Here is a 21,375-nt window from a genome sequence, read left to right on the forward strand (position 1 = left end):
AAAGTTTTCTCATTAGTGAAAAGAAGTAATGCTCAACTGCATCACCGTATAAACTGGAGGGATGAAACTATTTTTTCTCCTCTTCAAATATTTTCCACTTCCCTGCCCATGGCTGCTGTGGAGCAAGTCAGGCAGCAGCAGGGCTGCTTGCTATGCTGTCCTCACCGGGGACACAGTGGATTGTGTTTATGTAAACTTGCGCCAGCAATTGTGCACTTCTAATTAGAATGGCTGATTTTTGGCTGCGAGATGCTCTCAAGGTAGTTTCTCTTTTTCCCCAACTAGGCTCGGCTGTGGAAGCGAACCAAAATGAGTACATAATGAAAAATTCAACAGGCAAGCTGGAAAGGCAGCAGCCAGGTGTTGCTGTAAACTGCAGGTGAAAGCAAGGACACGAGGAGGGAGGAAAAGGTGGGGTGAGGGAAGGGAGGCTGAAGAGCAGAGAAGAGGATTAAAAATTGTCTGACACACTCTCAGAGCACACAACTAATAAAGAGAATACTTGGTCCTTTCCTCTGGATTTCCTATTTTGCAAAAAATAAATAAATAAATAAATGCACATTTATAAAATATGACCGCTTTAAAACTGACACTGAGCATTTGTGGTCAGAATTAAAATTTTAACTCTGTTCCATGCATTTGCAAAGTCCTCATTAGTGTGCAGTGTGAAACTGAAACATTATTCGGCACTCCCGACTCTCCACTGGAGCCCGTTGAGAGATCTATTTTTGTCCAAGAGCCCACTCTAAAACACTCAATGCAGAGCAGCGAATCCTGATACAATAGTTCCTTCCAACAGCCCAAACCACTTCTTCACTTGTATTCAAACCCATTATTTTCAGTCTGTACGCAGTGATGACAGCCACCTGCTTCTCCTCTGTCTGAACCGTCACACTGAGAGAGCTGCATTCACTGTAGTTTGTTCAACGTTTATGAACAAGACACAGAGCACTCCCTGTGTTCTGCAGTTTATTTAGAGAGACAACAAACTGCTGCTAAAGCTTACGGTGACTAATCTCCATCGCAGGACTCCCTCAGTCACACGGAAGGAAAAGTGTGACATTCAAGTTTACACAAAAAATGGTTAATTATCGAAGAAAAATGCAAAGGGAGTTACTCATGCTCAAACAGAAGTAATTGCATGTGGTGTCTTCATCAACATCCTCCAGATCCTATACTGGAAAATAATCTCTCCACACAGCAACAACATGATTAGAATTAATCATTTTTAGATCAACATTTAAATTGTTTTTCGTGCCGTGCAGTGGAGTTATAGAGCAACATATGGATGTACAGGGTCTAAATTTGCCTCATTTTATGTGCTTATTGAAATATTTCATCCCAGACACTTAGGGTGAAAATATAAAGCCTCACCTACTCCCAGTCATGAAAATAAAGTGGTATAAAAGTGATGACAAGGTGAAATGTTGAGTATCCTACAACAATTATTTCCCTCCACTTTCCCCTTGGAAAGGATGGGACAGTAATTATACTGGCAAGCTGCCATATGGATAAATATTCAAGTTTTCTGTTGCTGCTGGAGAGACTCTCCCTCTCTCTCGCTCTCTCCTCATGGAGTGACTGTATAGATTCAGTACGTGAGGAGAAGCCACAATGCATAATGAGGCACAGTAAATGGTTATTGTTGAGCATGACACTTTTTTATTTGGCAGATATCTCAATTTTCACTTATCGGCCCATGTGTCAGTGGGATTATGTGAGCAACAGGCTAACTGATTAGCAACACAAAAACTGGAGGGACTATAAAACGAGCTAAAGGTTACCCCCCCCGCCCGCCCCGCCGCCCCCGCGCCGCTTTGGCTTCTTAACTGTGTTCATACGCTGGGGCACGAATCATCCTGAGCCAAGGTGAGCCGTGCGGAGCGTCTCTGTCCCATCCACTCCCAGTCTGCAGAGCATTATCTCAGAGACTGACACGCTTTGTGTCTCACAAAGCTGCTGCGTGTCGGCAGAACAATGGAGCAGCAGAGTTGCGAGCAGCGGAATCAGTCTGGTGCAACAGCCTAGTGTAGGTACAGCAGAGAGAGGGGGGAATACTAATTTATCATGAAAGATGTCATTACCATGCCAATGACTTCTCAGAGAACACAATTATCACTAATAATAGACATTTAAACATCAGCCCAGGGCTTTTAGCCGGGGAGGGTTGTATTAATGGAAAACTGTTGTCTGTTTATGAGAACTAGACAGTGAACGCTGGTGAGAGTACTGAAAGAAAAACAAACTGAGATAAGCGCTAACCAGTATCCAGTAAAATTTTTGTTTTTTTCTTGCTAATTGAGATGTCTAGACACATTCTATCGAATCTCAGTGAGATAAGGAAGTAGGCTGAACCATCTCGGTGAAGAATAGCGCACACTAATCCACTTAGTGAGTCTGAAGGATTTTCATTCACTATCCTACAAAATGCTTGGCTTATCAAAATTTTTTCACATGCACATTTTGCCACTTTGTCTTTTAGGAACAATAACATCCTGCAAATGGCCTTTTGGCCCACAACACAAAGCAACTGCAACCATTTCAATTAATATTCAAATGAGCTGGTGAGGATTGGTTGGGATGAAAGCCAGATTGTGTTTTCCTATATCATATTCACTTTTCACTTTAATAGTTCATGTGAAAAATATATAGTTATATAACATTTTATTCTGCTTTATTTCATAATGTTTTGAGTTGCTTTAAACTTAAATGAAACACATATCCGTTAGCCATGCTAGCAGCTATGTGAGGCTGTTTTTAGGCACAGTGACACTTTGAGATAAATGCTAACTTCGGCATGCTAACATGCTCATAACGACAATGTTTAATGTTTACCATGCTAATATTTGTTATTCAATGCAAAATGCAAAATAAAGCCAAGGCTGATGGGAATATAACTAGTTTCAGGCATGTGGTCATAAACCAAACAGCAGCCAAGTTTTAGCCTGCTGGTGGTGCTAGATGAGAAGTTAAGGCATCACTGAGGTCACTAGCATACATCGTCTGGGAACCATGAATGTCTGCACAAATGTTAATCCATACAATAGTTTGTTGAGATACATGACAAATTAAGTGTCTTAGTAAGGTGCTAAGCTTCAATGCTCCATGGCATTGATTCTACAAGTGTCTGGATTCTAAAATATATTCCCTCATTTAGCGTGTTTTGATGATGGTGTCTAACATGTTGCTCCAAAATCAGACTGGGTTGAGGGCTGGTGACTGTGAAGGCCATAGCATGTGATTCACGTCATTTTCATTCTCATTAAACCATTCAGTGACCCCTCGTGCCCTATGGATAGGGACACTGTCATCCTGTTTCACCACTCATTTTTCAGGTCTTTCCTTTATTCGTCACCCGTCTGTATTTCACTAAAAGCCAATAAGCCTAAAATCTCAACCTGCTGGTGGCGCTATAGTAAAAGTCAAGGCTCCAGCAAAACCAATAGGATTCACCCTGTGGGAATAGTTGAGATTGTTCACTGTGGACCAAAGTGGTGGACCAACACAGTGGCCAAATGACAGCCCGACAGATCGATATTGTTTTCCTACAGTTACGCAGCTAGAAGTAATGCTCAGACACATTCCAGCAGACACAGGAGAAAGCAGGGTAATTAGTGAAGGCTTTGTAAGTTATCCACCTGTTTGAACGAGCCTCTACATGACTAAGAGGTCGGACAAATCAGCGAGACAGCGGCTAACTGATGGAGACTGTCAATTTAGCCTTTTTTCTCTGCACAACCAATTACAAAACAGGGAACACAGAAAGTTACAAAACTGACTGTATTTTCATGCCAGGGACACCGACATGGGAGTACAAGGACAATGACGCTGTCACTTCACTTTGCAGAGTGAAGAGATAACCTTGGAGAGGTTGGCAGCTTTGTTGAGTTCTGAGTTCTGGTTTTGAATTGTGCTTCTCAACATTCTTCAGGGGCTTTCTGTCTGCTCATATGAAATGTCACAACACAGCAGAACTCAGTTAGAGCTGAGGGACTCAGCTTGGTGGAAAAACATGCAATTGCAGGAGAAATAGAAGGAATCTGCAGGTTTCACAGCTGAATTGCGTGTTCAGAGCCAAGGCAAAGACAGAATATGTCAAACAAAGTGAAAGTAGAAAGCTTGAGTCTGCAATGAGATTTATAATTTTGGCTCAAGGATATGGTGGCATTCATCTGAGTCTGTCTTTCTGCATAAGCCTTGAGTGATGCGCTTTAACTGCTCTTAAGAGCACACGGAGAAACACACAGTTAAAGGCAGTTAAATGACAACAGTCAGTTAAGGAGAGAAGAGCTGTACAGTGTGCAGCAGACTAATGGATCTTTCATGTATTTATGAGTGGAGAATGGAAAGCAGCCAGATATATCATTAAGATGAGTGTGCAAATTTGTATGCATGGCTCCAATCTCTTTGTGTTGTTAATTTGAAACAACACAAAGGACTTTAGAGATATTACATCATGTCAGACTGAATCACATGCTACATCAATGTGTTTTTCATCTGCAAACACACACACACACACACGCAGGCACGCACACACACACGCACGCACGCACGCACGCACGCACGCACGCACACACACACACACACACACAGAAATATAGAGTGATATGTAAAGTCGGACTTGGGATGCAGAAGCATGCCCAGTCCGTGCTCAAGGTTTTATTGTGGGATTGTGGGGTCAAAGGGTAACTAATTGCGCAACTCATGGAGGTCAGCACCGGTGTGGCCTTGTGCCAGAGCACTGGAACACCACCTGAAGGTCTGTCAGGCAAGACAAATGAACTCCGACCTCCCCGCTGATGACATCGACCCCAGTCGGCGAGCACACGCCACATCTTAATCTGGGTCACAGGCAAAGGCGCAGACCACTGCTGCTGGTCATGACGTTACGTGCTGAAGGAGCTAACACTGATATTTACCTGCCCGGTCTCGTGTTCAGTTACTCATCAAATATCACATATCAAATAAATCTCCATCAGCATAAGGTCAAACTTCGTGGTAGTGGTCTATTGCTCTTTGTGTAACATAAATAAAGGTTGTGGTTACTCAGGCCTCAGTGTACACTACAAATTGTTGGGAAAACAGAAAAGCCTGCTTGGTGCAATCTGGTCAATCTAACAATAGCATTCTTGTGCAAGCAGCGCTTTCTTTTTTAGAGACCCCATAAACAGCCAAACTTAGCTCTGCCTTCAAACTCCTGGAATTCCACAAGAGCAATTCTCAGTTTTACACAGTGACTCCCTGAGCAGAGCAAGGCAGGAGATGCTTATCATTTTTCACCAGTCAATAATTAGCTGGTTCCCTAATCAGCTGTTTGTGCAGCACGCCTGTCCGTGCCTTCTCATTTAGCCATATCACAGCAGACGCCGGGGCTTTTACCTGCCATGCCATCAGCAGTAATCCACCGCCTGAACCACACTGATAGCTGACTCTACTGTCTGGAATGCAGTTGCAGTTGCACCCCCATAAAAGGTCTCTGTGTGTGTGTGTGTGTGTGTGTGTGTGTGTGTGTGTGTGTGTGTGTGTGTGTGTGTGTGTGTGTGCCATCCTGTTGCGAAGAATTAACAAATACGTGTGATGGATGGATAAAATCACATGACAACTCCAGCCTGACGGAAAAGGTATTGTGATGGAGGTCTAGGGATCATCCAAAGAAAAGGAGTGTCTCGCTTTCATGATTAACAAAATGTCAAAAAGGATTTCCCTTCCTAAACAGAGACTACAATCATGTGAGGTTGCCAGCCAAAGGGACACGGGCAGATGGGACGTCTTCCTCTCTCCTCTGCTGCACTGTTTTGGAGACAAAAATGACCCAGACCTGTGTCAACAGCTGGGAAAAGCATTCCTCGCTGTGCTTTGTGAAAGTGATAAAAATAACACCATGAAGGATCCCGCTGTGGGTTACGCCCTGAACGGGTCTGTTTTTCCTGGCCAGGAGGGTCACTGTCAGGCAGAGCTGGACCTCCAGCCAACACACATCAAGGCAGCACTTTCCTAGCCTCCATTTTCGCCCCTGTCTTTTCCTGTTTTGACAGGAAACAGGAGATGATAACACAGTCGCACAAACAAGCAGAGATTGCCTCCGACCTGCTGCCGGGCTGTGCTCGTGTGGCAGTGGATGTCTGTTTTCTTTTGAGGGCCTCGTGTCCAAACATACAAAAAATAACACGCTAGCCGTCTAGTACAAACACGGACACCAAGCCACTGTGACGCACAGGCACGCACGCAGACGCACCTGACACACTCAACACACTGCGCACACACCTGTCTTCACGCCAAGCTTGAATAACCTTTCCACAGACTGGCACGGTCTTCTGTGAGTGGAGCATTTCCTCAGAGGCTCCCAGCAGTGTGCCAGCACAGCGTCGCACAAAGGAACGCAATAAAACAGACCACGAAAGTCACAGACATAGGGCCTGAAAGAGGCGAGATGAAAGCTGGGGTGGTCGCCACGGGGACCCAAACATACACTGGGGAGGTGAGCGGGGGAGCAATGTCAATATCTAGTAGAGAGAGAGGAAGGGCGGGGTGGGGAGCGGCGCTGGCATCAGAGGTGGGGGGGGGTTGCTTTGAAGGCCAAGGGAGGTGTGGATTGGTAGCGTCTCTCGTTCGAGCCTCTTTTGGAATGTGAGCCTTTTATGTTGTCAGGAAGCACACCACGGTGAGACACAACAAGTGGAGTGACGGGGCCATTAGAGAAGCTTTGTTGATGGTGAGAGAAGCTACAAAGGAGCAGGACACTTTGATTGCCCTCTCTGATCCCCCACTAGCCTTTGTTTATGAGCTAATTAAGCATTGTTCAGCTGCTGCAGGAGCCTCAAACCCTCCATCCCCACAGCGCCACCATGACTTTCAATGGCTACTGTAGGGCTTTTACAGCACCCTCTATAACTTAACAACTTGAGCAGGAATCACTTTCTGAAACTGCTTTCCAGTATGGGAAACCAAGCTCTGGCAAAAACAGCCAACAAATATGTACGCTGTGTGCATGTATGCTCGTGAGTGTGTTTAAGAGACAGAGAAAAAGCATAGAAGAGATACAGGTATAGTCTGACGGGTCAAATGCAGTTCAAACGCGGTCTCCAGTGACCGCTTCTGTAGGAGTTCAAGTGTGCCCCGGTTTCACCCCTCCATTGGTGACTGCAGCCAAAGCAGCCCCTCGCTCACAAAGAGATGAAGACATAAACGCCCAGTGTGGGACGAGGGGAGGCCAAGAGGTCAAAGGATGGATAGAACTTCCCGCTACATGGATGTGGCAATGACCGTGCGACAGCGGTCAAAACATGTTTGTGGAGAAATGCTCACAAAAAGGAAGGACATGTTTTACAGAAAGTGAATAAATATGTGTGGAAATGTGTTTACCTGTGTTTGGGGTCAGGCGCAGAGAGTTCAGGGGCAGCACATGAAAAAGAAAAAAGAGAGGAGAAAATCAAAGTTTCTGTATTAATTACTGAAGAGTTAAACTAATGTTTGTTTGTCAAATAAAGTTTACAAGAAGAAACTGATTAAAGCTGTTGATCACATGAATTATTTCTCAACAGCTGAACTCAAGCCAAAGGTCATATGACCAACGCCTCCCCTGGAAACCAACAACGCATCGCTCTAACGTCAAACTAAAGCTGACACAACCTGTAAAACATTGTGTGTGAATAAAACCGCACATTTAAGCTTGACTACATAATAGTTTTACAGCCTGCCTGTTGTCTGGACTTGCAGTGGACATTTGAGAATGACCCTGGTTTTGTAAGTTTTGGCTCTTGAATGACATAAAGGGGTTGGGGGGGGGGTCCACTGGACACAGCAAAGGGTGAAAGGAGTGAACACAACAAGAGCGTCCACTCCTGCTCGGAACAGTAAAGCTGTGCAGGAATTCACCAAGGCCAAAGACGCAGGTGTGCTCCCCGAGAGTTTCCCTCCTGTTCACCGGGCATCTGAGGGAGGTGAGCATTTCCGCGTTGCACAGACACGTTCAAAGGCATTCCAGCTATGTTTTTGTTTGATGCATAAATTTAGAGCAGTAAACAGCAGCTACAATCTGAGAGAAGCACCAGGGGTGAAGCTGCTGCCAAACAGCCTGTGGCAAACAAATACCTAAAACACATCACATTAATGATGACAATTTCAGAAAAACACATCAGCATGTAGGAACAAAATGCTCACTGAAAGCAGCTCTGAACAAAAGTGAAATGGAAAGGCAACATAACCACATTCAATTAGGGCCAGAGAGCAGCAATTAGGGTGCAAAGCTGCTGTCAACATCTCACAAAACTAAAAAGTTTAACTGAGCATACAGCAAAGCCATAATGCCATGAATAAACCTGTGTACATATACACACACACACGCACTTGTCCATCACACACTCTCTCACAGGTTTGTTTCTCACACCCAGCATGGGAGTTAGTGCTTAGCTGGGGGTCTGCACTGTGAGGCCCAACAGCGGGTTCCCAGAACAGCGAGGATGGCTCAGCTTTTATAGGCCGGTGCTGAACTGATACTAGGCAGCAAACGCAGAGGATGGAGAGGCAGTTTGGGACTCGTAAACAGAGAGGTTTAAGTTTAAGTGCCCGACACACACGAAGGAGATAAAACAGCCCAGAGCTCTTCAGCAGAGAGAGTGACATCATAAAATAGAGCGGCAGTAACAAGAGGGGAAGCATAAAGGACGGATCTATTAATGGGAGTAGGTACATGGGAGAGAGACGGGGGGTTGGTTTGCTCCATCCAGCAGGAGTACTGACGAGCTCAAGATGGCATCATTTCTCACGACAGCACCTTTCTGCTGATCCGAATATAAATATAATCATCCAAATTTGGATGAAATCGGGAATGCCTGTGACCTCCAAAGGACATGTTTTTACTGTAACAGAGCACACGTGGACGTAAATAACACGTACAACTAACAGTGTTCTTTCTTTACTTGGTCGCTGTTTGTAAAAGTTCAGGGGCACCATCTGACACTTTTTCGAGGAGATTTTACAAATGTGAGGGGCGATGTTGCCGCTTTCTCACTTATCTCGATCACTCTTGTGCTGCGTATCTGTACAAATCATGGGATGAGACAGAAAATATAAAGGGAGGCTGTCAAGTACAAGTGCTTGAAAGCGTGTCTAACAATACTGTAGCCAAGAAAGGGTGAAAATATATCCAAGATTTTATGAAACAGTCACTTCAAGCACTACTAAAGTAGCAAAAAACACTATTTATTTTGGCCTTTGATGCTTTGGAAGCTACTCAAACATTTTCCCAAAAGTGTACCAGTTTGTTGAGGAAAAAAAGGCTTCACCAATCATAGACAAGAAACACTGCTACTGTAGCTCGATTGACTTTTTCTGGTGAAAATTCATTATGAAAATCCATACAGCTGAGGCTGACCTTTTCAGTGTTCCACCTATTGAGAAATCCAGACACATGGCTTTCTATGGAAATAAAAGCAACTTCCTGCCATTTCCTAGAATGCTTTGCTACGCTAGTTCCTTTAAAATGTCAGCAGGCAAATTGCTAAGTCAAGTCATTCAATAATGAAAGAAATACGCACGCTGAAAAGAAAACTTTCCCCCTCCTTCCTTGTGCTCCTTCTGTCAGGAGGGATACAAGCTTTGGCACAAATCAGACGTTTCAGATATTTATTTATATAAACGAAAACAGGGACATAATTAAGGTAATAACTGCGTATAGTGTCATGTAATTTAGTAGTATGATCAGAGACATGTTATACCCTCATATGAGCACATAACCATCTGCAAGCGAGCCAGTAGGGCTAAAATCAGAGTTAAAGAGAGATCGCATTTTCATTATATTCACCCTAAAGCTAAGCCCACCAAGTACCACAGTAATGGCACTGGCCAGTCACCTTCTCCATCACCTTCTCCATTAACCAGACCACCACCAGGCCTGTGTGCTGGAAGATGAAGATAAAACACTGTCTGTAATAATGCAATCATAAATTGGTAGCAGTTAAGTTCAGAAAGATGGATGACTTCTGCAGCAAAGTGGAAAGGATGGAGGGACTCTGAAAGTGCTTCATCTCTTTCTTTTCCTCTAGTACTTACACGCACATTCACACATCATCAATACACACACTCATCCTCGCTCACGGAGCTGGACACTCAAGCATGAAATGAACATGAGCAGCGTGAACTTTGACTGGCATTTTCACGCTGCGGCAGGATTTATGGAGCACTATATACGTATCTGAATGAGCTCCTGACAATAAAGGATAGCCCAACGCATAGCTGGGGAGCCCAGTATGACGAGTTAACACATGCCATCTACCAATCACAAAACAACCCATCACAATCCATCTACTATTACACAAACACAAATAGAATCACACAGAGATGCATGCATACTGCCACCCAGACACATATATAGAGATATGACATGAAAGCACAGCAGCTGCACAGACACAGTTTGCTACTGTTGGCCACTGAGGAACTTCTCTGGGAATGAATGGCCCCGTTTGAATGAAATATTCAGTAGTTCCAAACAAATATGTCATTTTTTAGGATTTTTATAATTATAATGTAATTATAATGTGTTAAAGAGTGTATCACCCTGCCTTTGAGGATTCCACAGACAACAGTGAACTTTGAATTTACTAAAGGTACAAGGGTGACCAGTTATTGTACTGAAATTAACAAAATTAAAAAAAAAAAAGTTTTTTTTAGCATCTTTCAGCTCATTTTTTTAACAGCCCACAGCTTCACTGTTTTGGATGAATGCTAATATTGTTCTATGACTGCTTGATTTATAAATAGGCAACTGTTCGCATCCACCACAACAACTTCATTAGGTGATAATATTTCAGTGATTGCACAGCCCCCAAGTGGCCAGAAAATCTGTTAATGCAGAATTTAAGATTTTGCTTGACACATGAAGATTTTTTTAGTAATGCCTGAGAGTAAAACACTAATTTGATCATTCTGTCCATGATTTTTGATTAATTTCCTCTATTGTAATTTATAGCAATATTCTCATTAATATTGTGAAATTAATTTCAGCTAGTCCCAGTCCTGTGCCTCATAATTAAACATTTTGTCTTCTGCCACAAGGCCTTCAACTGCATGCAAAAACACTGTGTATAATCCGTCATCTTTGAGTTTATTTCACTTAGTGTGAGTAAGAAAAAAATTACAATTCCTGCTAAAACAAATTCTCTGAGTGCCTTGCTCCTGGCGCTTTGACAATAGCTGTCCAGAAAAGGCTTTGCTCATTCCATGTAAACATTTATCACAGATTTTATGAACCTGCTTCTCCAGACCACACTCAATGCACTCTCTGAGAGTAAATATTGCCAAATACTGGCAGCACCCTGAACTGGCAGGTGAGAAGTAGAAGCTCCATTTACATCTGCCAAAGAGGAAAACAAACAATGGCAATGTCAAGTCCAACTTAGGCACCATACTCCACTGATCCGCTGTTTGCTATGAGCAAGGGAGCCACGCCCAAACAGCCTGGAGTTTGCTGTCTGCATATCCATCTTGGCAAGGATACACAGCGCTGGCATGTTCTTTCAGCACATTGCTATAAGCCAGGCGATTTGTCTGCTACCACAAGGCCTGCTGTCAATTGAATGCGTTTTATGGAGCCAGCAGGAGATTACCTCTAACTCAGTGCTGCTCAGTGTCTGTGTACCGTCTTGAAAATTTATCTCAACAACTATGTTTTTCCAATACTCTGAATCAGACTCAATAATGGAGTGTAGTCTGCCCGGATCGTGCATGTCTCACTTCACCATGACATATGGAGCCAAGCAGTAGGAGCCCCAACAAAGCGTAAAACAAACATACATACTCACGATCACACACATGAGCAGCTCACCCCAAATTAACAAGTCAAACTGATTAATTCCCAGTGGTTACACTTCTTGGTGCATTTGTGTTCTTTGCACATTGACATTTGTGCCTTTGTTGCTCTGTTCTCATGCTCTGCAGATCTGTGCTGTGCTGTAACACATCGCCCTGTCAGCCCAGACTGCAGATCCATTGTTTCATTTCAGTCTGGCTCATTGTAACACATGATCCTTCACCAAACAGCAGCAAACCCATTCAGACAAGTCCTATTATGCATGGCAATCATTCTTCAAATACAAAAACAATGAGAAACAGCTAAAGAATATAGGTGTTGTCAAAATCTCAGCATTACCTGCTGCTTTAATTCAAAGAGTTATGTCAAAATGATCTCTAATAAAACAAAACCAGATCCGCTCCTGACTGAGACATGTCTGAATTAGTATACTCAGTAAATATATACCTGCGACCAGCTATAAACAGGTACATTATTTCACTATAGTTCAAAATGTCCACTTATATCAAATTTGTGCAATGCTAGCAAGCATGTTAGCCAAATAAATAGATTTATATTTGGGGAAATGCATTTACTTGCTTTCTTGCCAAGAGTTAGTGCAGAAGAGAATCTACCACTCTCATATCCTTCTATTATACATGAAGCTATGGCTAGGAGACGGTTAGCTTAGCTAAGTGTAAAGACCGGAAACAGCTAGCTTTGCTCTGTCCACCAGTAAAGAAGAAAACACCTGCTAGCACCTCTAAAGTTAACCCATTAAAATCATAACCAGTAGTTGGTTTTTGAACAGATTAAACAAATGAGATATCCATTCATTAATGATCTTAAGAACAATGTGTTGGCTAGCTGTTTCCTCCTTATGCTGAGAAGCTAACTGTGGTTGTAGCTTCATATTAAAAAAAAATTGAACTATTTCCCAAAAGCCAAAGAAAAGTGAGATTTTATCAGTATTTATGATAAAGAAAGATTCATAACAGTTTTTTTGATCACAATTTTGTGCTATGATTTCTTTGTTAAGAATACATCTATTTTTAAATGCAACAGGTCACGTCAGGCCAACATTTACAGAGATGTAAGAAAAGAAAAGACACTCTACCAAGCATGGAGCTTCATGGCCTCTGGTAAAATATAACTGCTTTCTCATCAGATCATTAAGGCGCAGTTGGTCTCCTAAGTAACAGAGTTCGATTGAACTTCTTCACTGCAGAGCTGATAAGGACAATAGACTGACTTTACATATTTGACTTGTTTGAAACAGAGTGGCGTTGCAGCCTTTAGAGTAAATCCTCTGCTCACCTTGACAGGTAACTGAGGGAACATCTGGACGGCTCTCTGTAGACATTACAGTGGCATGCAGCTCCACCAGAATGAGCCAGATGGCCAGAAGAGGACAGATTCAGGTAAACTCTGTGCATATGTCTGTGTGCGTGTCTGAGCTCAAGCATGACTTTACCTGTATGCTGTATGCCTGTTTATGTACAGTGTGTGTGTGTGTGTGTGTGAATGGGCATCTGCTTTGGAGCCTCAGTCAGCTCCTGTTTAATCTTGCCCGCTGTGGATCCACTCCTCTGAGCAGCCAGGAGGACAGTGCAGGCATAAGGAATGGCAGTTATTCCTTAACCTTCTCCAACAGATTCCTTCACTCTCCTCCCAGTGAAAGGCGATGAGCATCAGCCACACTGCAGCTCATTTTCCATCAGCCCCTGCATCTGCACACCCTTAACCCATTTCCTGCACTCTGCTTCTTGGCAATTTACCTTTGCAATTGCGATAAGTAGCGGACTGGGCAGCAACAATTGCGGTCAATTCACTTTCAGCTCACCAAATTAAAGATGTAAAATGAAACTGCAGCAGACACTGTGAAGATGTGGCCTTCATTCCACAGTTGCCTGAAGGTTAGAAAGAAGGGTTTCTGGTCAGTGAAAGTGCTTTGAAATGCAGGACCAGCTGTGAAAATCTGGAGGCAGGAAAGTGAATGAGAAACTATTTACGCTCCCTTAACTACTGACAGGGTTGTTCCACTGTCCACATTTAAAGGACTAAGGCTGCACTGTGCAGCTCACAGGTGGATATAAAGGCTGGAAAATAAAGGAAATGAAGGAAAAATATTTTATTCCAAGGCAACTTCCAAAAAGTGAACTGATCCGACAGTGCTTTTTGTTCTGTACCACTGTGAGTAAAGTAAGTAGAGTTGGAAATTGAAATGTTTCCATATGATACCTGGGTTTTGCAAGCAATACCAAACATCTTTTTTTTTTAATGTTACTTCAAGAAGTATGAACATGTTTTTTATAAACCCATTTTCATTCAACAAAAGATGCCAAAACACTCAAAATTTTAATGTTATCTTAACACAAGGAGCATGGTCAAGACCTAAAACTGGCAAGATTTTCAAATCCAGAACTCGACTGCCAGCTTTCAGGACCTGACAGTTTTGAATACTTGGTGCTAAATGGTGGACACACTTCACTGTGTTCCAAGAAATTATTTACGTTCAGCAACAGTAATTGTAAGTAGCTGCATGCTGCCGAGGCTCACAGATATAGTACAGCACGATAGCACCATGACTGATGTCTGTGGTCTCTGCACCACTTGACACCAGATTATTGCTCTGTGGTTTAATACAGCCACATGCCATAAAGCAGAAGTCACACTGCATGCGGGGATGAAACGAGGGGACGGCTCAGCCCAGAGTCTCCTGTATTCTCCTGTCTCGTCTCTCATCTCCTCCCAGCCTCTCTGGAGTGCACGCACTGCTGAGCAGACACACAGGCATGGAGAACACACACACATATCACACAGAGCCTCTGGGGCTCAGGTGCTTAGAGGTGAGTAGAATAATACGGTCATGCTCTGTTTTAACTCTACGTTAGCTCAAGTTTCACAACCGGAGGGGTTTTTCACACAGTCTTTTTTTCTGTCCTCCCCTTCATCCGTCTGCCAGTCACTCTGCTGTCGACTGCCCTCCTGCAGCGGACCTGGCAGCGTACACCTGTTCCTGCCCAGGTCAGCCCCCTGAAACCCTAGCCCACTATAAAGACTGGGAGAACTGACAGAAAGGTCAAAGGTCAGTCAACAAAGAGGTAACACACCCTCCGAATGGCCTGAAAACAGTTGCCAGGTAGGTACATCTGCAGCCATTCACCATCACCCACTTCTTCCCCGTCTCTCCTCAAACATTTCTCTTACATTGACTTGTAAATACACACTCGTCTATGCACGGTACTATAATCAACAAAGCAATGTTCCTGCTGGCTCCTTGGCCATGGCAACCAAACACTCTGCCCCACTTTTTCTGTGAGAGTTATACAAATCCATAACTGGGCAAAGAGGGATGGAGGCAAGAATTAAGAAAATGGGCAAAAGGCAAGCAACATGAAGTTATTACATGAGACTCATGTTCAGACACACAAATGCCTGTGTAAAAATAGGTGTTTTTTTAGATACAAAACAAAGTCAAACAAACTCAGACTCATCTCACTGAGTCCTTGGCCCGGAAACACTAGTTGCATTATAAGGTTGATTAATTTCCTTTCTTCAGGGCATGGGGAAACAAAACATGATTTGAAGCACTTACATGAATTCATTAACAACTCTGCATTTTGAGTGGATCAAGGGTCAAATGAGGAACAAAGCAGAAACAAATCAAACATGAATCCAAATGAGCCATGTGAGAAAATTACTGTTCCCATAATTTATGAATTCAACATGAAAAAAAAACTGGCAAAAGACCTCATGGTACAAACTAATTCCTGCAGCCACATTCATAGTCACACTCATACACACCATCCATAATAGCCTTGGTCACACTGTGCATATATCAGCAGTGCACAGTCTTCGGATTAGCTGATGGTTTGCTCACTCCCTTTAAACCAAGATTTAACTTCATTATACTGGTATGCCTATTGTGGCCTGATTAGCTTGTGGTACTAAATTCAGTTTCTTCATTTCCCGAGGGCAAAGGTCATCAGAAAGGTGAGGTCTGGCTGCAACTGACCTCAACCTCAAACAGCTCAACTTAATCCAGATCTTTCCTGCAGGACATTCTCTGTTAATCAGTCAGTGTACTAGTGGAGCTCACAAGCACCAAAAACTGCTTTTATATTCATTGGCTTCAGTATTTATTAGCACTGCAGCCTTTATCATTGACCTGTCGTCTCTGCAATATACCAAACCCCTGTGTATCTCCTCTAAGACGCTGGCTTGACAATTCAAAAGATTTTAATTATTTCCGTTTCAACCTTTAGCTTTATATTTTAGCCTTTAAGAGCAACAATCACTAAGTATTCTTAGCTGCTATCTTAAAAGAACAGTTGTTCATTTTCTTGCCCTGAGTTAGACAATTAGATTGACACCACTCTCGTGCCTGTATGCTAATTAGGAAACCAGCAGTCTGTTAGCTTAGCTTGGCACAAAAACTGAGAACAGCTAGCCTGTGGTGAAGAGACTGTGCCTAAACGAGAAATAGCCTGGCAATAACCCATGGTAACACATGTCTTTTACGCTTAGATTTTGTTGGTACTGATTAAACAGACAACAACGTGAAGAAATGTTTTAATAAAATGTCAAACTACTCCTAGTTTTAAAAAAAATCATTTTATTTGACGCCTTGCAGTAGCTAGTTGACAAGCTAGCACTTTCCCTCTCCAGTCTTTAAGCTTAGCTGACCAGTTGCTGGCTCTAGCTACATATTTACTGTACAGACAAGTGAATGGTGTCAGTCTTCTCATCTCTCTCTCTCAGCAAGACAGGGAACTAGTGTATTTTCCGTAGCAGTTTTGCCATCTTCCAAATTTTTATTCAAGGATTCCTTAAACCTGAGCAATGATGCACCTCCATGCATATTTCATCAACATAATCCAGTTTTTTTTGGCTCCCATTCTCCATGAATGTCAACTCTGTTGTGGTTCAGTGAATACAATTAAAGTTACTCTCTTTAAAAAAAAAAGGTATCAAGTGACAGGGCCTCTGTCTAAATTGTGACTGAGGGGTCTAAACTGCTTCAGCCTGGCCACGGGTGAGGAATTATAGTCCTTGCAGGTCACAATAACCCCAGGCTACTGGCTCTATACAAACCTAATAGTCTATTGTTGTCACTGACACTCTTTTAACTTTTTCATGAGATGGTTGATGACACAGGCACAAAAAAAACACATCTCATTAACACACATGACCAAAATATGAAGTATCCCTTACAGACTTACAAAAAGAGACTGAGAGTTTACATTACTGAGCTAAGGGTGGATTTAATCCAGCTGCATGACCCTATCTGTCTGGATTGACAGAGGCTCTGATTACAGTAAGGAGCTAATTGGTTACTTTGAAGCTGAGATTTAAGCGATCGTCTTTCTTTATATCAAACCTCCCCTAGCCGCTGTGTCCTGCCACATTAAGCGTAGTCTACAATTATTGAATCCAGACTGTCTGTTATCCACTATTGAAGTCATTCCTTACTATAGGTTTTAATTATGCAAATTCAGAAGGTGAATTCCCTTGATTAGATCAAGTCTGGGGGTTGTCAATGTCTCTGTTGTTTCTGTCTGTCCTTTTAGAAAAGGGCATTTTTCCCAGGGTTTTTTTAATCATCTGCTGTCTGAATGACATAAAATGTGCTAAAGCGGCTGAAACTTAAGGATGGTAGCTCAAGGACATAATTTCAGGAAAGTTAATTTGAGGTTGAGCCCTTTAACACAATGTCATTAAATATTTCTAGTTAGAAAACCATTGCAAATTACATGTATAAAGGGCAATGTAGTCGTACGAGCAGTTCAAATAGTTTTTAAAAGTTGTCACACACCACTGTTGCTCTTGAAATGAGGCAGGCTTGAGAGAGCAGAAAGCATGGAAATATTTAATTGCTGCCAGTGGATGTGGTGGATGCATAAAGAAAAAGGTTTTTTAATGCTGTCCCTGTCGTTTCTGTGCAAAAACTTCATTACATTGCTGCCATTGTCCACTTACCCCTCTGGTGGGCTGTACTGAACCACAGTGTGGAGGGAAAGGGCCTTTACTTCCCCAAATTTTTTGCAGGACACACTGTAAGCAGGTTCCTTTAGACCCAAACAGGAAAACACAAAAGCTGTCTGGGAGATTTCAGTGTGTGTGTGAACAGTGAACTTTCCCTCTAGTAGGCTTCATGTATGAAAGCACATTCACTCTACCCAAACAGTTTTCCCTGAATTTTTATCTACTCGCTACTACTACTGTATTCAAACAATAAGTCCACAGGCAGGGTGAGGGGGGAGAGGGATGTCTGGGGACCAAGCCGACTTCCTCTTCATAAAAAAAAAAAGCCAGGCGGATGGGGAGGGCGGGGAAGTGCGACCTCGGGTAAACAGTCTCCACTCTCGTAATTTTTTCCCATGACAATCGCAGACACAACATTTGGCGAACCCCTTGCAGGTAGTGTGATCCCAGACACACCAGCAGGCCACCTGAGTCGCCCCGCTGACCTTATTCCCTCCATGGAGGAAGCAATTTGAAAGCGATCATCCATAACCGCATCCATCTTATGAAGCCCAACAGGTGAGCAGCTCAAACTCACAAAGACAATGGCTTTATTATCCTTCAGCTGGAGTAGCCCATACCATAACCCTGGTACAATAACAGCACCTTGCCATCACTGTTTGCCACCCCGGAATTAAGGCCCAATTTAGCCATCAACAAGTGCAAAATAGGGGAAAAAAGGGGGGCAGCTCTCATCTCTTTCTACAACACAGAGCACCTGGTGAAGGCCACAAAGTACTGCTGGAGGGTCCCACACTAAAAAGGGGAGGTCAGTTCCCATGGCAGATAATGGCAGTTAGGGGTAGGCTTAATGTGTTTACGGGGTGGACTTACCTGATACCTGAATATAGATCTGATCTGCTCAGAACAAAGATTAGACCACACATACAGATGTCTCAAACAGAGAGCCCAGGTGCTTCAGAAATGCCCCCTTGTCCCTTGTATACCTGTTCCCGTATGAACATCAGGTGCTGTGGGATTTAGGGGTGAACCTTAAAGAGCTGTAATCCAATCTGACGTTGAGACTCGCTCTCTAAAAACGGGACAACAAAGGAGAACCGACCCGAGGGCAAACCCAGCCCGCCACAACAACAGCAGTCTCAGGGCCTATATTTAACAGTGGTGGGAATTGTGGGAGCAGCCATACAGGAACACTTTCAATGCACAGCGAAGGTCGACTGGGACTTCACTTCCTCCTCAGTCTCCAACGTGAGCAGCTCGCTCATTTCAAACCCCTCGACCCCCCACACCCAACAGCAAAATAAAGAGATAAGCATTGTTTAGCCAAACAATGGGCCACTTTCAAAGTCTCAAAAGCTTCCATTTTCACATCCAAGGCCAGCATTTGAAGTCAAGTATAGAAATAAACAACTTTACAAGTGGATGGTGAGAGGTTTCTTAGTAGAATTAAAAACAATCAAGTGGATCTTATTTCATTCCCCATAGATTATAAATGGATAGATCAATGTTAAGAGCAGGTGCAGGTGAGCAAGAAAAGAGAAAAGACACAAGCAGCTCTACAGAAATGTTACAGCAGCTCACACTGAGAGGCTGCTGCCAGAGGTGATGCCAGACTTCTCCTTTACTCTGTATTTACAACAGTAACTGTAACTTGGTGACATGTAGACTAAACCTAGCGTGCCTATGTTTAATTAAAAATACTATAAAAAAGCAAACCATGTGATTGCATTACTTCAAACTTTAAGGGGTTAATGAATGCACAAAAAAGGTTGGACTTTAACAAAGAAACTGGCCTAAAAGATGATTTCACCAACCTTCAGTGAGTTTTGGTCAGCCAGGGCTAGCGCTTGCTTCTTCAGCTCTGTGACTTTCTTCTGACATTGCTGGCAGAAGCCTCCTTTCTCCTCCGACTCGGAGATGGAAACCGACCCGGCGCCCTCAGGAGGAGGCCGGCTGCTGCACCGCGGGTCCTCCGCAGAGTGGAGTCTTTTCCTGGGGGTTACCGGAGACTCTCCACTCGGACATCCCTCCACCTTCAGCATAAGGAAAAAGTTAAGTTAACTACTTTGTTGTAAGAAAAGGAACAAGTCATACCTCCAATGCACACAAGAGTGATAGTGAAACTGTTTGTTTGTGCCTGACAACCCGTTTGAGTAAAGAGCACCTGTTCAAGAGTGCGCCACAGAGATGCAGTTTTTTTTTTTTTGTTAAGTGGAAACTCGCACGAGCAGAAGAAAATCACCTTTTACACTCAATCATGTGCAGTGACACACTTACAGTGAACATGCGGTTGCTAGGGTCCCTTCCATCAGGAGCTGAGCTGCCCCCAAATAAGCTCATTCTCCCAGATCAAGGTTAGGCTACACCTTCAGGAGAACGTCTTCGTGAAACTCCACACTCAGAGCTTTTGCCGCTGAGAAACGCGAGGCAGAGCCATAGGCTGGACTGAAGACCTGACTGAAGGTTACCAGTCATCTGTCAGATTGTGCTGGACCAGTAGCTGCTGATCGAAGACAACTGGTGAGTGTGTGCTTCAAGTTTCCCCGCAGCGGAGGAGTTTTGGTACAGGAGACTTCTCAGCGGTGCGCAGGAGGCGGTGTTACAACAGGAATGGGAGGGCTGAAGAAAACTTTCTTGCGCAGGGTGGCGGGACTATATGAGCTGTTATTATGCCATGGACCAGTCTCAATGCGTGGTGTAGCGGACGCAGATAGAGTGGTCTACATCATTTAAACCCCCAAAAACACACCTTCCTGCATTTTTCCTCTTAAGTAGCTGGAAAAATCACCTTATTCCACAGTCTGACAGTAACATGTACATCAAGCATCAGCTTTTCCAGATGTTCACTGAAGCTAAAGGATATTTCTCTTACACCGAGAGAAATATTTAAATTCCACGTTTTTACGGCTGCACCATTCTATCAAATGGAAATATTCTAGATGGCTTGTGCAACATCTAATGCACATTCCCCAAAATTCAGCCTGAAATACTGAACTTTGGGATCTCCACTAGAAATTAAAGTTCACTGGGTTTGAACAGAGTTTGGCTGCACTACACGTGTTTGTAGGTTTCGTGGGTTAAAAGGTGAGTAGGTCTCTTCTTGGTGACCATCAAACAAATACCACTACAAGAAAACTCAGTGCACTCCATGACATTTTCAGGAAATTATTGATTTATCTAGAATAGAATAGAATAGAATAGAATAGAATAGAATGGTTGCACATCAGCAACTGTTGCCTCTCCTCGCGGGCGCTGGACTGCATCTGTGTGTTGTTGGTGTAACTCTGGCGCCATCCTCTGGCGCAAACGCAGAACAGCATCGCTCAAACTGAAAGGGTGGGGGGTACTAAGGTTAAATATTTCATTGGTAAACTTTAAATATTTCATGCGGGTGATGTAAGCGACAGTGGCCACATGCACTGCTGCTGCTTTCAACCATCACAGACGGTTTCTCTTTTTCCCTGCCCTCAAACGACCTATTTAGGAAAAAAACCCACAGTCTTTTGTCTCCTGATTGTAAGCAACTTGTATTTTTTTTTTTGTATTTTTTTTTGTATTTTTTTGTATTTTTTGCTATATGATGTTTCGGAGTCACGTGAAAA

General features: G+C 43.2%; 1 protein-coding gene across 1 annotated transcript in view; it reads right to left on the bottom strand.

Annotated features, from left to right (window-relative positions):
* The window catches only part of kif26a (kinesin family member 26A), a 66,481-nt gene extending 46,346 nt beyond the window's left edge, over positions 1-20,135 (bottom strand). The window contains exons 1-2 of the mRNA XM_022750418.1: positions 20,051-20,135; positions 19,588-19,806 (exon numbers count right to left, since the gene is read on the bottom strand). Of these exons, the coding sequence (XP_022606139.1) occupies positions 19,588-19,806; positions 20,051-20,113 (282 nt within the window). The 5' untranslated portion in view covers positions 20,114-20,135. The remainder of the gene's footprint in view (positions 1-19,587; positions 19,807-20,050) is intronic.
* Between the last annotated feature and the right edge of the window lie 1,240 nt (positions 20,136-21,375).

This window comes from Seriola dumerili, unplaced genomic scaffold (genome assembly GCF_002260705.1).
Source record: "Seriola dumerili isolate Sdu_G_001 unplaced genomic scaffold, Sdu_1.0 BDQW01000149.1, whole genome shotgun sequence".
NCBI classification, from domain to species: Eukaryota; Metazoa; Chordata; class Actinopteri; order Carangiformes; family Carangidae; genus Seriola; species Seriola dumerili.